The 15938-nt window shown below is 37.8% G+C and overlaps 1 protein-coding gene across 2 annotated transcripts in view; it reads right to left on the bottom strand.

The window, feature by feature from the left end:
* Positions 1-5860: 5860 nt before the first annotated feature.
* Positions 5861-15938, bottom strand: part of LY75 (lymphocyte antigen 75) — a 97008-nt gene continuing 86930 nt past the window's right edge. For both annotated transcript variants that reach the window (XM_082691351.1, XM_082691352.1), the window contains 4 exons: positions 15118-15267; positions 12199-12321; positions 9908-10075; positions 5861-7870 (listed from right to left, as the gene is read on the bottom strand). In XM_082691351.1, the coding sequence (XP_082547477.1) occupies positions 7692-7870; positions 9908-10075; positions 12199-12321; positions 15118-15267 (620 nt within the window). In that variant the 3' untranslated portion in view covers positions 5861-7691. The remainder of the gene's footprint in view (positions 7871-9907; positions 10076-12198; positions 12322-15117; positions 15268-15938) is intronic.

Here is a 15938-nt window from a genome sequence, read left to right as displayed (position 1 = left end):
CTGGTATTTGAAACTTGTCATTTGACCTGGCCTAATTTCGGACTCTCAAAAATGTTACAAAAAGAGTCCGAAGAATTTCGTCACCCTCAGCTAGCTTCTCTAAACGTTAACACCGTGGAGAACTCCAGCAGAATGGTCAAAGCTGGGAAATCAGCTTTGCAACGTCTCGTGAATTGTCCCTCCGGTGGCCTTTTCTGTTCAAATCCAACCCGTCGTTATACAGGGCGCTGAGATGTCTTGTCTCCTGGGTGCCCTTTAATGGGAGACCGTTACTCGGTCACTGTCTTTACGACATCTCCTTTGAAGAGTACTGGACGATCGCTCTGTAGAATGTCCTTCAGTTTTGGTTTGTCTTAGGTTTCCTCTTAAGGGAGATTGGAAGAACGGGATTCAGGTTTTTTGTTTGTTTGGCGAGAGTAGCACAGAAGTGATGAGTCCTGCTCAGGAGAGACACCGTGTCAGTCTGTCTCACATTGGTGATGCTAATTTTGATCACTTGGCTCAAGTGTCTGTAAGATTCCTCCTTTGGGGCTAATGGTCAGAAACCTTTTCAAAGGCTCCTCCAGTTGGACTATGTCCGTTAGACAACATTGTTTTTTAAAAATATTTTATTTGAGAGGGTGAGAGAGAGTACCCACGCGCAGGGGTAGGGGCGGAGGAGAGGGAGAAGCAGACTTCTTGCTGAGCCCGAGCCCCAAGTGGCTGGATTTGAGAACCCAGAGATCATGACCTGAGCTGAAGTCAGACACTTAACTGACCAAGCCACCCAAGTACCACCCTCAGACAACTTCTGTTACCAGCATCTTGGATGAAGGATCTTTAAATTCTGCTTGCACAGCCCTTGAAGGAACCAATTCTGCCCATACCTTGATCTTGACCTTCTAGCTTCCAGAAATGTGAGACAACAAAGTTCTGTTGTTTAGGACCCCCCCCCCAAAAAAAAACTATGCTTGCTATATGTATAAAGTAGAAAACTGTAAATTGGGGAGGACATCTGGAACCAGCCAACACAATTAATAAAACAGGGCCAAGTAAGACCCTGACACAGTCTTATGTCATTAGAAAATGGGTGCTTTATCTTATTTATTTTTTTTAAAGATTTTTAAAATTTATTTGACAGAGACAAGCAAAACAGGGAATACAAGCAGGGGGAGTGGGAGTGGGAGAAACAGGCTTCCTGCTGAGCAGGGAGCCCAACGTGGGGCTTGATCCCAGGACCCGGGGATCAGACCAGAGCCAAAGGCAGATGCTTTGCAACTGAGCCACCCAGGCACCCCCTAAGAGTGCTTTAAAATTGAGTCTAAATTCAACAATAAAAAGCCAAAGAACTCAATTTCAAAATATGCAAATGATCTAAATAGATACCTAACCAAAGAAGATATACAGATGGCAAAAGGGGTATGAAAACACTCGGCATCATATGTCACTAAGGAATTGCAAACTAAAACAAAAATGAGATACCACTGTACACCTATTGGAATGGCTAAAATCCAAAGCACAATGCCAAATGTTGAAGATGAGGCGCAAAAGGAGCTCTCATTCATTGCTGGTGGAAATGCAAAATGGTACAACCACTTCAGAAGACAGTTTGGCAGCTTCTTGCAAAATTAAATATATTTGTACCATATATTTCAACAATTGTGCTCTAGTATTTACCCGAACAACTGCGTAGGTATGTTTATAATAGCTTTATTCATAGTTGATAAAACCTGAAAGCAACTAAGATGTCCTTCAATGGGTGATGGACAAACTGTGTTATCTCCATACAATGGAATATTATTCAACATTAAAAAGAAATGAACTATCAAGTCATTAAAAGACAGGGAAGAACCTTAAATATATAGTACAGTATTATTAGCTATAATCACTATGTTACACATTAGATCTCCCAAACTTAATCACCTTATAATTGGAACTTTGTACCCTTTGTCCAACATCTCCCCATTTCCCCCACCCCCAAGCCCCCAGTAACCACAGCTCTATTCTGAGTTTGGCTGTTTTCGATTTCATATATAAGTGATACCATATGGGATTTGTCTTTTTTTGTCTTACATTTTTTTGTATTGAGATATAAACTGACATATGTTTATTTCAGGTGTACAACATAATGACTTGATGTCTGAATATATTATGAAATGATCTCCATGAGTTTAGTTAACATCCATTGCCAATATAATTATAAATTTTTTTATTGGGACAGCTGGGTAGCTCAGTTGTTGGGTGTCTGCCTTCAGCTCAGGTCCTGATCCCAGGGCCCTGGGATTCAACCCTGTGTTTGGCACCTTGATCAGCGGGAAGCCTGCTTCTCTCTCCCCCACTCCCCCTGCTTGTGTTCTCTCTCTTGCTGGGTCTCTCTCTCTGTCAAATAAATAAATAAATAAAATCTTAAAAAAAATTTTTTTTCCTTAAAAATAAAGAAGTTTTTTCTTGTGATGCTGACTTATTTCACTGAGTATAATGCTCTCAAGTTTCATCCATGTTGTCACAAAAGCAGGTTCCTTCTTTCTCATGACTAAATAATATTCCATTGTGTGTGTATGTGGGAGATATATGTATATATATAATTTTTTTTTTATCCATGCATTCATTGACAAATACGTAGGTTGCTTCTATGTTTTGGCTATTGTCAATAATGCTGCAGTGAACATGGGAGTGCAGATATTTCTTCAAGATCTTGTTTTCATTTCTTTTGAATATACACCCAGAAGTAGGATTGCTGGATCATATGATAATCCAAGCCCTAAAGTGGGGCTTGAATTCATGACCACAGATTAAGAGTTGCATGCTCATGGCCATGGTCACCAAACTGTGGAAAGAACCAAGATGCCCTTCAACAGATGAATGGATAAGGAAGATGTGGTCCATATACACTATGGAGTATTATGCCTCCATCAGAAAGGATGAATACCCAACTTTTGTAGCAACATGAATGGGACTGGAAGAGATTATGCTGAGTGAAATAAGTCAAGCGGAGAGAGTCAATTATCATATGGTTTCACTTATTTGTGGAGCATAACAAAAAGCATGGAGGACATGGGGAGTTAGAGAGAAGGGGGTTGGGGTAAATTGGAAGGGGAGGTGAATCATGAGAGACTATGGACTCTGAAAAACAATCTGATGGGTTTGAAGTGGTGGGGGGGGGGTGGGAGGTCGGGGTACCCGGTGGTGGGTATTATAGAGGGCACGGATTGCATGGAGCACTGGGTGTGGTGAAAAAATAATGATACTGTTATGCTGAAAATAAATAAATGAAAAAAAAAAAAAAGAGTTGCATGCTCTACTGACCGAGCTAGCCAGGCACCCCTGGTGATTCTATGTTTAATATTTTGAGGATGGGGTCTTTTCTTTCTTCTTCACAGACCCCTGTACCTCAACTTTACTGAAGTACCCAAGGACTGGTAGGGGAAACCAATCAATTTTCTTGATGGTTGTCAGTATAAATAATACAGCTTTTAATTGTGTCTGGGCCCTGTGTGCCTTTTCTGTGATCCTTTTATTTGTCTTGGTCATTGCCCTTTCCCATTCCTCTAATCAGGTATTTCAAATTTTTTATTTTCCTCTTCAAGCTGAGACCCACTTTGCTACTCATGTTTCTCATCGGAACACCTTGCTTTCTACTCAGTAGAGACAGGAAGACCATCATGCGTAGAAGAAAATCTTCAATACTCTTCCCTTCTCTTCCATGCAGGTCTTCCCTGTGTGGCTTCAGAGAGGAAGGTAGGCTTCCCCAATCCATCCAAACTCAGTTCCTCTTTCTGTGGGCTAGGACCTGCCCCTTGCCTCCATTTTCCCCAGTATCTTCTTCCGTGACTTCATCTCTCTCTCCCCTGCATCATTACCTCCTCTCAGTCCACTCTTCGGGGGTGTTTTGATTTGTTTTGTTTTTTCTCCTGTCATCTTCTGAACCTGTGAACCTCTTTCCCCCTTTTTTGGAAAAAAACCTTCTTCAACCCTCTTCCTTCTAGCTATGACCCAATCCCTGTCCTTTCCTTCTCCGCCATACTTTTTCACAACTTCACTTTCCCCATTTCCTTTTTTCCCTTTCACTTCAAAGCTCACTCTGGATTCTGGCTCCACTAGCTACATTTCCACTAGCTTAGATGATTAATGGTTTCCTAATTTCCAGAGTCCAGTTTTATCGGACTTTGCTTTTCTGTTGTTGGTAATTGGAACAATGTTGACTTGATCTTACTGGGCATTAGCCAGGAAACCTAAGCCCTGGGGCTTCCTGGGGCTGATTGTCAGCACACATAAGGTTCTTGGGGAAGGTGCCTGGGCTGAGCATTGCTGAGATCCCTTTTGGCCTGAGATAGGGAGGAAGACTATGTAACATTCGGCCAAAACACCGAATGAGACCTCTGTGTATTTCAGCTTCTGTAGGCCCAGGGGTGGGAAATATGGGATGAAAAGGAAGGAAGGGCTGATGAGGAAGACCACTGAAGAGACTGCTGCAAATAATCCAGGAAAAATGATAAAGGCCTGAAATTAGATAGTTGATAATGGAGACAGCCACTCTGAGAAGACTGAGGTAGAATTGACAGAATTGTTGGATTAAGGAGATGAGAAAGAGAGTATTTGAGGATCAATTATGGGATTCTAGCTTAGGAGAAGAGGGGTATGGTGTCTTTATATTGTTTGAAAGAGAATATAAGAAGTAGAACTGGTTGGTGGAAATGGAAAAAACTTTCTAAAATTCTGCTTGTGATTAATTTAGCTTGGAAAAAATAGAAGTATGTATATTAAATTTGTTGAAATGTAACATTGTAAGAATTTTTAAATTTAGAATATGCAGGGAAGTAGATATAACTTTGTATAGATCATGAGGTCTAGTAAAAAAAGTCTTTGAGATCTAGTTAAAATTTTCTTCTTAAACAAAATAAAATTATTGTACTAATAACAATTAAGGCTTCATTTTTCCAAAAGGGTTTTAGGATTAAATGAACCTAAGATAAAGGCATCTGAATCTCTTTCCCTAGCCTAAACTCAGCAGTGGCGTGAGGACTGGGGGCTACCAAACTACTGCAGTCATTTGCAGAGGGGAGCTCCCAGATAATGGCAGCATCTTGCCCTAGGATCAGGGAGGGGAACATGCTGTGGGGGGGGGGGGTGCAGGGAGGAAAAAGAGGTTGACTGTTGGTATCACTTCTACATTTGTCCCCTGTACCTGATCATTAGGTGTATTTACTTGCTTTTTTAAGGACTTGGTTTTGAGAGCTCAATTTTGTTAGATCACGTGCGGGGGTCAGATTCACTAGGGAAGACTGGAAAGGGCTGTCTTCAGTTCTTCTGACACATCCCCAACAGTGAAATGGGAAAAGGAACACAATATGAGCATTTCTGGTCATGAGAAGGACTGATGTCGATAGTCCAGTGGAAGTTAGAAATATGAGTCTGGAACTGAATATGTGACCTATTGACTTAGAAGGAGGTGACAAAAGCCTTGGGTTAGGCAGTGGGGGTGGATCTCCTGAAGAAGCACCAAAAAGAAGAAGTAAGTGAGCCATAGTTGGAATTTCTGCTGATCCGTAGTTAAAAGACTTGTTAAGAATTGCTGAGTCAAAGGATCTGAAAAAGAGACTCAAATCAAACATTCAGAGTTATAGGATGATTATATATTTTTAAAAATAATTAATTTATTTATTTTGAGAGAGAGAGAGAGTAGGGGGAGGGGCAGAGGGAGAGGGAGAGAGAAACCCAAGCAGACTTTGTGCTGACAGCAGAGCCTGACGTGGGGCTCCATCTCACATCCCATCAGATCATGACCTGAGTCAAAACCGAGTCAGATGCTTAACTGACTGAGCAACCCAGGTACCCAGGTGCCCCTGATTGCATTTATTCTTTAAATAAAGGATACCTCTCATTACAACAACTGCACACTTTATTTTTTGTTATACTATATGCCTAACATTATAAACCCCAACCTAGAGATTTTTTTCTACAAGGATCAACAACACTTCTACTTAAAAAAAAAAAAAAAAAAAAAAACTTGATTACAGCATCACTACTATATACAACTTTACTTTTCTTTTTTAAAGATTTTATATTTTATTATTTTTATTATTTATTTTTATTTTTATTATTTTTTTAAGTAATCTCTATACCCAGTATGGGGCTTGAACTGACAACCCCAAGATCAAGAGTTGCATGCTCTTTTGGCAGAGCCAGTCAGGTACCTTGTTTTGGTATACCTCTCACATCAAACTGATTTAGTTCTTTGAAGAAAATCTTTAACAACTAAAATTTTACAGATCACAGGGCAGAGGAATAGTCTAACAAAGTCAATAAAAATATTTCAGGATAACTGCATTATAGTTTTATACTACTCCAGAACTGCCTTAGAAAATTATAAGTTTCTCATAGTATAAACATTCTAAATCTTAAAATAAATCTATGAATATTATGTAAAATATTATAAAGTATAAATATAAACACTGAATAAACATTGACCATGTCCAGTGGAAACTATTATTAAAAATATATTCTTGGTGATAAAATTTAAAGTGATAATCATAAAACAGTGTTTCCTTAATCATTTATCATCTAAAATATTTTCATAGTAATCACAAGGTTTACAATTTTACAATAAAATTTTCATTTTTACAAATGCAAATATACAATTTCCTTCATAGACCCCTTCTCTAGCTCACAGAAAAAGGCAACAAAGTAACAAAAATTTTAGTCAAAATTTCACATATATAAAGAATAAAAATTATGAAAATTTCAAGAACTTGTATTGTTAGCTGGTTCCCTTTATGAGGAGGAACCTTTATGGTTCCCTTTAAGAGGAGAGAGTTATATGCTGTACATAAGAAAAGACAAAAGCACACTGCTGCAGTATATCTAAATCAATCCACAAGCAATGTTCCCACACTTTAGGAAAATGTTAAGTACTAAATCTCCTTTAAAAGCCACTGTTTTATGAATAATTACGACAAAACAAAATATTTGCATTTAAACAATTTTGGTATGAAATATCTCTGGAACAGTATAAGAATCATCTTTTCAAAAGCATTAATTTGCTCTGTTAAAAAGTAAGCATATCTCATTGTTTAATAATCTCTCCCAAATGCTACAAATGACTATTTTGAAATAATATAAATATTATTTACAGTTACGTTTTGACCTCGAGGTACAAATTTCACATTAAGCTGGATTTTTTTTTTTTTTTTTTAAGTAAGTTCCACACCCAGCATGGAGCCCTATGCAGGGCTTGAACTCACAAGCCTGAGATCAAGACCTGAGCTGAGATGAAGAGTTGGACACTTAACTGACTGAGCCACTGAGGCGCTCTAAGCTAAATATTCATAAAAGCTACAAGGTAGATTTGTGACCTAGCAACATGCCAATATTAAGTCTCTAAGCAGTTGTGCCATTCATATATACATTTCCTAATTACTAACTACATTCTTACAGAGAAAATGCCCATTATATCTGCTACCCTACAAATAATTTAGACTTTAGTTCTAGCTTTGGTTCTTTTCTATTCTATCAAAGTTCTCTATTCTATTAAGTAAGGTTTTAAACATGGCACTTTGTGGGTAATTCACTTTAGATACCAGCACAGCGATAAAGAACCGAGAAAGTACTTACGACTTCTACTTGAGAACAGAATAAATACTGACACTGGGAAAAACTGAAATGGCTTATTTTCCTTAACACATTAGTGCAAATTAGCAAACTTTTAGAAAAATTTAGTCATGGAAAGTGGGAAGCATAATCTCATCCTCATTCATTCCTTGTTCATACCGAACAGAAGAGAAGCCCACCCAGTGCAACCGGTTCCTTTGGAAGAGGAACCAAATCAGGGCACTGACGAGAGCTAAGACACTTAGCACAGCAAATGTGATAGCTATTCCTCTGTAATCAGGGCCTAGAATAGAGAAAGGTTTGACATTAGAGGAGAGAATATAAAAGTCATCATTACTGATTTATACATTAGCCTGTGCATCACACGTGTAAACTCTGTACAAATCAGACACAATAAGCACATGACCGTTTCACAGCATTAAGACAGAAAGCAAACTGCATCATCACTCGAGTGTTTTCTTTTCAGATTTCACTCTTTTCTCTTTCATTTAAATTCTATTCATTGTTTTAGCAATTTTCTTCTAAAGAAGTTAAAAAGATCTTTATTCTCACTTTACCCCAACACCCTTTCAAGAACATTACTCTCAGTTTATTACTTTACTTTGATAGCAAATTGCTAAATTTGACTTACCAAGGGCCAAATGAAGTGTTACTAGCTTTAAAGCAAATTTAAGGTTTTAGGATGACTTCATTCAGTGCCTAGCTATTCAGTTGCAAATGCTATCGCAGACACCTTCTTTGCATACTGCTCAGATGGGCTCATTTTGTCCCCTTGCTTTATTTATTTTTTATTTTTAAAATATTTTATTTTTATTTATTTGACAGAGAGATCACAAGTAGGCAGAGAGGCAGGCAGAGAGAGAGGGGGAAACAGGCTCCCAGCTGAGCAGAAAGCTGACGTGGGGCTCCATCCCAGGACCCCCAAGATCATGAACTGAGCTGAAGGCAGAGGCTTACCCCACTGAGCGACCCAGGGAGCCCCATGTCCCCTTGCTTTAAATACTATCTCTATGCTGACCTCTCTCCTTTCTCATCTGTCCCATTGCATGCTAGACATTCCATATGAATATCTCTTCTCCACATGGATAGCTCAGAATGCCAAAGCAGAGCTCTTGGTTTATGTATGGTAACCCTGCTCCCCAGCTCCCCCTACACAATCTTCCAGTTGTTATCCATTTCACTCAGCAAAGAACCTGAACCCTTGTCCCTTGCTTCCAGAGCCCTAGGTGCCTGGTGCCTGCCTACCTTTCAGCTTTTCCTTGAGCACTCATCAAGCTCATTCTGCTCTAGGCTCTTTGTTCCAACTGGTAACTCTACCTGGTATATCTCTTCCCCTGATCTTTGCTTGGCTGGTCTTTCAGATCTCAGCTTCAGTGCCTCCTGTTCTTAAATGTCTTCCCTCATAACCTAATTGAAAGAAGCCATCCCCCTACTCAGCACACAGAATAGGGCATGAGATATAGTAGATACTCCAAATACTTGCTGAATCAATGCATGAATACACACACACACACACACACACACACACACCCTACAGATACCAATCATCTAGCATTGGGGTTTTATCTTTAATATTTATAAACCAAAAGGACATTTTTATGCTAAATCTTCAAAAATGTTGCAGTGAAAAATTTAGAGCTCATTTCTCTAGAAATGAAATTAAGATGGGATTTTTATGGTTATTTTATATATCAATTCATGATGAAATCTAAGTTTAAATTATGACTTCCTATAGATGTTCCTTCCAGGAAATTTTTAAAAAATTATTTTTATTAACATATAATGTATTATTTGTCCCAGGGGTATAGGTCTGTGAATCATCAGGCTTACACAATTCATGGCACTCACCATAGCACATACCCTTCCTTCAAGGAAACTTTAAGTAATTAAATCCAGTTTTGCATTGTTGCTAAGTTAATCATGAGTTTTATGGGAATGAGGAGAAAGGAAGCAAACTAACTGCAGAATTAGACCTTTGAGCTTTTACATATTTGACTGATAGAATCAAATACATCTCAAGAACATATTCAAAGAAATGAGTTCTCCAATACTCTGGTAGCTTCCATTTTTCTTAGGGAAGAATTACAAAAACTTTAGTCTGTTTAGTAGTTTCATCTGGGAATCTTAGCCATCTTGGCACTTCCATCTCTTACAATCTATTTTTCTGACAAAGAATCTGCATGGCTTCATCATGTTTTTTGGATATATTGAAAGGACTAAATAAGGACTTTAGGACCAAGTCCAAAACTTTGCACATAATAGAGTTGCACATTTATTTCCTGACATGTTCTGCAAAAATAAGGACAGGTTCCATACTTACCCAGAGGAACTTTGCAGACAACTCTTCCGTAGCCATGTGAACATTCAACTTTTACCCAAGTTTCATTTGAAGCTAACAAAATGCTACATTTTCCACCACCACTCTTACTTTTATTTGCCCATTTGACAAATGTCACTTTTGATCCATCTAACCAATTCCAAGACTGATCTAAAGAAAGAAATTAAGTTTATTGCCTCTAAATTTCTTTTGTAAAATTTAAATTCAATTAGCCAACTTACCATATATCATTAGTCTCAGATGCAGTGTTCAACAATTTATCAGCTGCATATAAAACCCAGTGCTTATCACATCACATGCCCTCCTTAATGCCCACTACCCAATTACCTCATCCCCACACATGCTTCCCTTCCAGCAACCCTCCATTTATTTCCTGTAGTTAACAGTCTCTCATGGTTTTTCTGTCTGATGACTTCTCATTCTGTTTTCCCTCTCTTCCCTTACAGTCCTCTGCCCCATTTCTTATGTTCCATATATGAGTGAGGCTGTATGATAATTGTCTTTCTCTGATTGACTTATTTTGCCCAGCACAATACCCTCCAGTTTCAACCACATCAAGGTAAATGGTTAAGTATCCATACTTTCGGAAGGCTAAGTAATATTCCATTGTGTGTGTAAGTGTGTAGGACATTTGACATCATCCTTATCCATTCATCTGTTGATGGAAATCTTGGCTCTTTCTACAGTTTGGCTATTGTGGACATTGCTGTCATGAATATTTGGGTGTAGGTGCCCCTTCGGATAACTACATTTGTATCTTTGGGGTAAATACTTAATGGTGTAATTGCTGGGTTGTAAGGTAGTTTCCTCTAAATTTCTAAGGTAAAGTGGCATGCAGATCATACAACTCAATTTACTTAGAACTATGCTATGCCATGATTTAAAATGAAACTTATTGAAGTGAAAAAAATAAAGAAATCAGTCCTTCAGTTGCACTTGTCACATTTCTTTCTTTTTTTTTTTTTTTAAGATTTTATTTATTTATTTGAAAGACAGAGATCACAAGTAGGCGGAGAGGCAGGCAGAGAGAGAGGGGGAAGCAGGCTCCCCACTGAGCAGAGAGTCTGATGCGTGGCTTGATCCTAGGACCCTGGGATCATGACCTGAGCTGAAGGCAGAGGCTTAACCCACTGAGCCACCCAGGTGCCCCACACTTGTCCCATTTCAAGTGCTCAATAGTCGTATGTGGCTCGTTACTACTCTGTTACACAGCACAGATACAGAACATTTACATCTTTGCAGAAAGTTCTATTAGATAGCACTGATATAAAATGTGGTATCTTGATTAAAGTACAGAATGCTTGCACTTTTATTGGGCGAGGGATAGATTTCTAAATGCCTGAATCCCCATCAGCACCCTCACCCCCAACTTAGAAACTCATATCATTAAAGACATGGTGGGGGAGTAAGGGTCAAGAGGGTTCAGGAGTGTCTCCCCACCACGACTCCATTTTTATTTTCCAGCTGAGGTAGCACCACCTTGTGGTGATAGTGTAAACAAAATTTAGAATTCATTTAGATGGCCAACTTCGAATCCATTTCACTTCTTGACAAGTACTTAATATTTTGGGATTCACATTCATTTCAATTACTTAGAAATCAACTTGACTTAAAATGTAAAACACACTTCCTATTTTTCTATTGAATTTGTGCTTTTAGTTCACTCCTTATCAATTCCAAGTTCACTCAAATCTTTTATCCATTATTGCTTGAATTAATCCGTCATTCCCTAAAAATTTGTTCCACAAATCTTTTTTAACCCATCTCTGCAACTTTGCTAAGCTTGTTTGAAAAACAAAGTTGCCATTAATAATTGGTTTTTCTCTATGGTAAAAATGTTTCAAGAGGGAAGAGAACAACAAGAAGAGAAGCTTCTGAAAAACAGAGTTTTAAGCTACAAAAACACAGGTGATAGATCCTAGAACTCTAAGGGAAGTAAGTCATGAGTTCTTTGTGAGAGCATGGGGGCACAAATATTGCTATAGGAAAAAGAAATATGTTGTTGATCCAAGTATCTTAAACCTCTAGACATCCCAATTGATTTTACCCAATTTTCTATTTCATTAGTATTTTCCATCATTACTAATAAGTTACTTGCATATTCATAGTCATTAGGAATTTATAAGTCTCCAAAACAGCCAGCAGACCTAAGCTTATTCATCAATAGGAAGCATTTCAATTAACCACCACCTGACATTCTTTAGCAAGGCTGAATTGGTATTAAGGACAATTTGGAACTCTTTGCACACTGTGCACACAAATATGTCACTTACCGGCAGAATACTGAGATAATCCAAGCCAAACTCTCATGGTAATATTATTATTTTCCCTCATCAGTCTGCTCACAAATTTATTCTCATCTTCATCCTCTATGGTAACGATAGTTGCAGAATGATCTGTTGAAGGAAAACAAACCCTAAACTAATTAGCTTTATGCAAACTAGGGAAGTGGCTTATTCTCAACCAGCTGTTTGGGGAAAAAAAAAACCCAAAAAACTACCATGATCAAGATCATTGAGAAATTCAAGCTTTACATAGAGAATACTTTGAAAATCTCATATTTGTGTCAGATTTTTAAAAAGTATAGCATTAATAGATTCCAGGAAATTAGAAATATTTCTAGATTGAAAGTTTAAATAGAGAAAAAATTTTTTAAAGATTTTATTTATTTATTTATTTATTTGACAGCTAGAACACAAGTAGGCAGAAAGGCAGTCAGAGGGAAAGGGAGAAACAGGCTCACCGCTGAGCAGAGAGCCCGACGTAGGGCTCGATCCCAGGACCCTGGGATCATGACCTGAGCTGAAGGCAGCCGCTTAACTGACTGAGCCACCCAGGTGCCCCTACATAGAGAAATTTCATGTTTCTTCAAAAAAACCTGCCAGCAAGACCATTGTGTATGAATAGCTATATCATTGTAGAAAGATGTTTTTCAGCATGCTCTCCTCAACAACCATTTTTGTATAATAACTCAGCTTTAATTTTTTTCTATTAAAATGACAATGAAAGCAAATAGGTTTGGGATATTGGGGAGCATTAGCCTTTCCTTTAATATTATCTTATACATAAGCATACTTGGTTATGCCCACTGTAAGTTCCTGAATATAGTATGGAATTGAATACTGTCGAAGCTTGATAAATTGCCCTAAACCCACAGAGAAAATAGTGTTATCACCATCATCAGGCAAGGGATAGAAATAAAATAATAATTAGACTTGCAAATCAATCCTAAGTGGAATCATAAAGTCTTCAGTAGTGGCAAGCCTATCCACACTTGAACTAAAGCATTTCTTTTGTGGTGGTGCCATTGGAAGAAGGGCAAAAGCAAGTCTTTATTCCTTTAGAGATGATCACAGTGTGCACATGCTTGTTTAATATATTATAATCCTGTAGGGGAAGATATTATCACTATTTTACAGAGGAGAAAACAAAGGCTCAAGGAGATTAAGTAAATTGGTCAGGTTTATGCAGCTAGCCAGTTATAAAATTAGAAAGCCAATCTCAATCTTTTCCCATAATAAGAATAGTTTGCTCACTATTTGCAGGATACACTGTGCTACATTTGCATACATTATCTCATTTTATTCATTCCTACAACAACCCAACCTTTGAAATAAGTGCCATTTTCATTCTCACTGTTCAGATGAGAAGAGAGAAGCAATCATGTAACTTCCATACTACCACTCAGCTAGTAAGTATGGGAGTTGGGAGTTAAAACTTAGACCTGTCTGCCTCCAAAGCTGACTGATGTGCATAGCCCCCACACTACAGTGACAGTAAACCTTTCTATTTTCTCCTGTAGGAGCAAGAGGCTTCTGACTTTCAGAATGTATATATAGCTCACAATAGTTGCCGTTGTGTGTGTGTGTGTATACATGTATAACACATGAGAGTTCCAACACAAAAGTTTCCATCATGTACTTAGCAGTAACAAAGAGAGTTTTAAATCAGCCAAATGTCTCCACAACAGTTAGCAAAATAAATGAGGTAAATGCCATCAGTCTGGCTAAATTGCTACTCAAGGATGCAGGTCTTTGAAATACTCTTGGTAGTCTCCCTAGAAGTCATTTCACAGTTTAACCATAGGGTAAATTTATCATGGGAGAGATCCGGTTGCTGCTGCCCTTTCTAAAATAGTTAAATCTAAAATAGTTAAATCAGAGGATGTGGGCCATTTCTATTGCAGAATGGAGGAACAACCCGTGCTTCCTTGGTTACTCTGGTCAAGATAAACTTACTTATTAATAATGAAGTAATGGGGAAATCTATAATTTTATATTTAATACTTAACTTCTACAAAAAATTTGCTTCCTAATCCCTTCATCTAAACATATCTAGCTTTATTTAAAACCATTTCATTTGTCATTTTCACATAATGGATTTATTAGCAATTTTTTATTCTACTTCTTTCCACTTACTTTTATTTTCCATGTACTTCTTCTTACATTGGTCATTATAATGGCTATTCCAATATTCTACTTAACTCATATATCACAAAATACTTAACCATTTCCTTGTCACGAGGCAAGCAGGTTATAAAATGCTATTATAAATATTGAGTGTTTTAAAATTTTTTTAAAAGATTTATTTATTTGAGAGAGAGAGTGTGTGTGTTGGTGAGAAGAGGAAGAGGGGGAGGAAGAGAGAGAATCCCAAGCAGACTCCCACTGAGCCCAGAGCGCAACTCGGGGCTAGATCCCACAACCCTGAGATTATGACCTGAGCAAAAATCAAGAATCAAACAGAGAAAGACAACTATCATATGGTTTCAGTTATTTGTAGAACATAAGGAAAAGCATGGAGGGCATTCGGCGAAGGAAGGTAAAAATGAAGTGGGGGAGATCAGAGGGGGAGGTGAACGATGAGAAGACTATGGACTCTCTCAGGGTTTTAAAGGGGTAGGGGGATGGGTGAGCCTGTGATGGGTATTAAGGAGGTCACATGTTGTATGGAGCACTTGGTGTTATACACAAACAATGAATCATGGAACATTATATAAAAAACTAATAATGTACCATATGATGAATAACATAACATTAAAAAAAAAAGAATCAGACACTTAGCTGATTGAGTCACCTGGGTGCCCCCAAAATATTTTTAAAAATATAATCATTATTTTAAATTATTTCCTTGGAAAAGATTCCAATGATTAAATGATCGAGTCCAAGAAAAATCAATACATTGTAACTCACCAAGTTTTGAACAGAACTGTTTGGCTTCTGAGAAATTGTGCAATGCCCGGTCAGATGCATAGCAGTGCTCCTTGTACTGGATCCACTGTGACTCATTCCCTTTTAATGTTGGACATCTTGAAGAGTATGTATGAGAGGACACCTCTTTAGCTATAAAAATGTTAGACATGACTGTAAAGATGCACAGAAAAAATATCTGACTTAAAATCTCACTAACCCCTATTTGAAACTGTGGCTCCTGTGGATAAGAAGCATTCAACTCAATACCCACATCAGAGAAAGCTACAGCCCACACTCTAAGAGTATACATTCTCATTAGCTTTTTGCAATACCATTTTTAAAACTTAGAAAGAATTTAGACCTCTAAGATGCAATTACCCTAATGTAAAAACAACTGGAGAGGCAAAGACAGGCGCGGCAGGCCTGTAACTGCTTTGAAATAATCCTTAAAATTGTTTTTCTTTGGATTCTTTTTATCTTGATAATATAAAACTAGTTTTACCTTGCCATATAAAAAACCATGTTTAAAATCATATCCACAAGTAAAAATTGGGTAATCTGTTTACAAAATATGCATACATAGCACAATTTGTCCCCTACAGAGAGTAGCTATGTCTTTTATACCCATTAAATAATAACTCTCCATTCCTGCCTGACCACAGAAACCACCATTCTACTTTCTGTTTCTATGAATTTGATAGCTCTAGGCACCTCATATAATTAGAGTCATATGGTGTTTGTCCTTTTGTGTCTGGCTTATTTTGCTTAGAATAATGTCCTCAAGATTCATCCATGCAGGTTGTATCATGTATTATGTGTCA

This window comes from Mustela nivalis, assembly GCF_964662115.1.
Source record: "Mustela nivalis genome assembly, chromosome: 11".
NCBI classification, from domain to species: domain Eukaryota; kingdom Metazoa; phylum Chordata; class Mammalia; order Carnivora; family Mustelidae; genus Mustela; species Mustela nivalis.
This window is presented reverse-complemented; position numbering and strand designations above follow the sequence as displayed.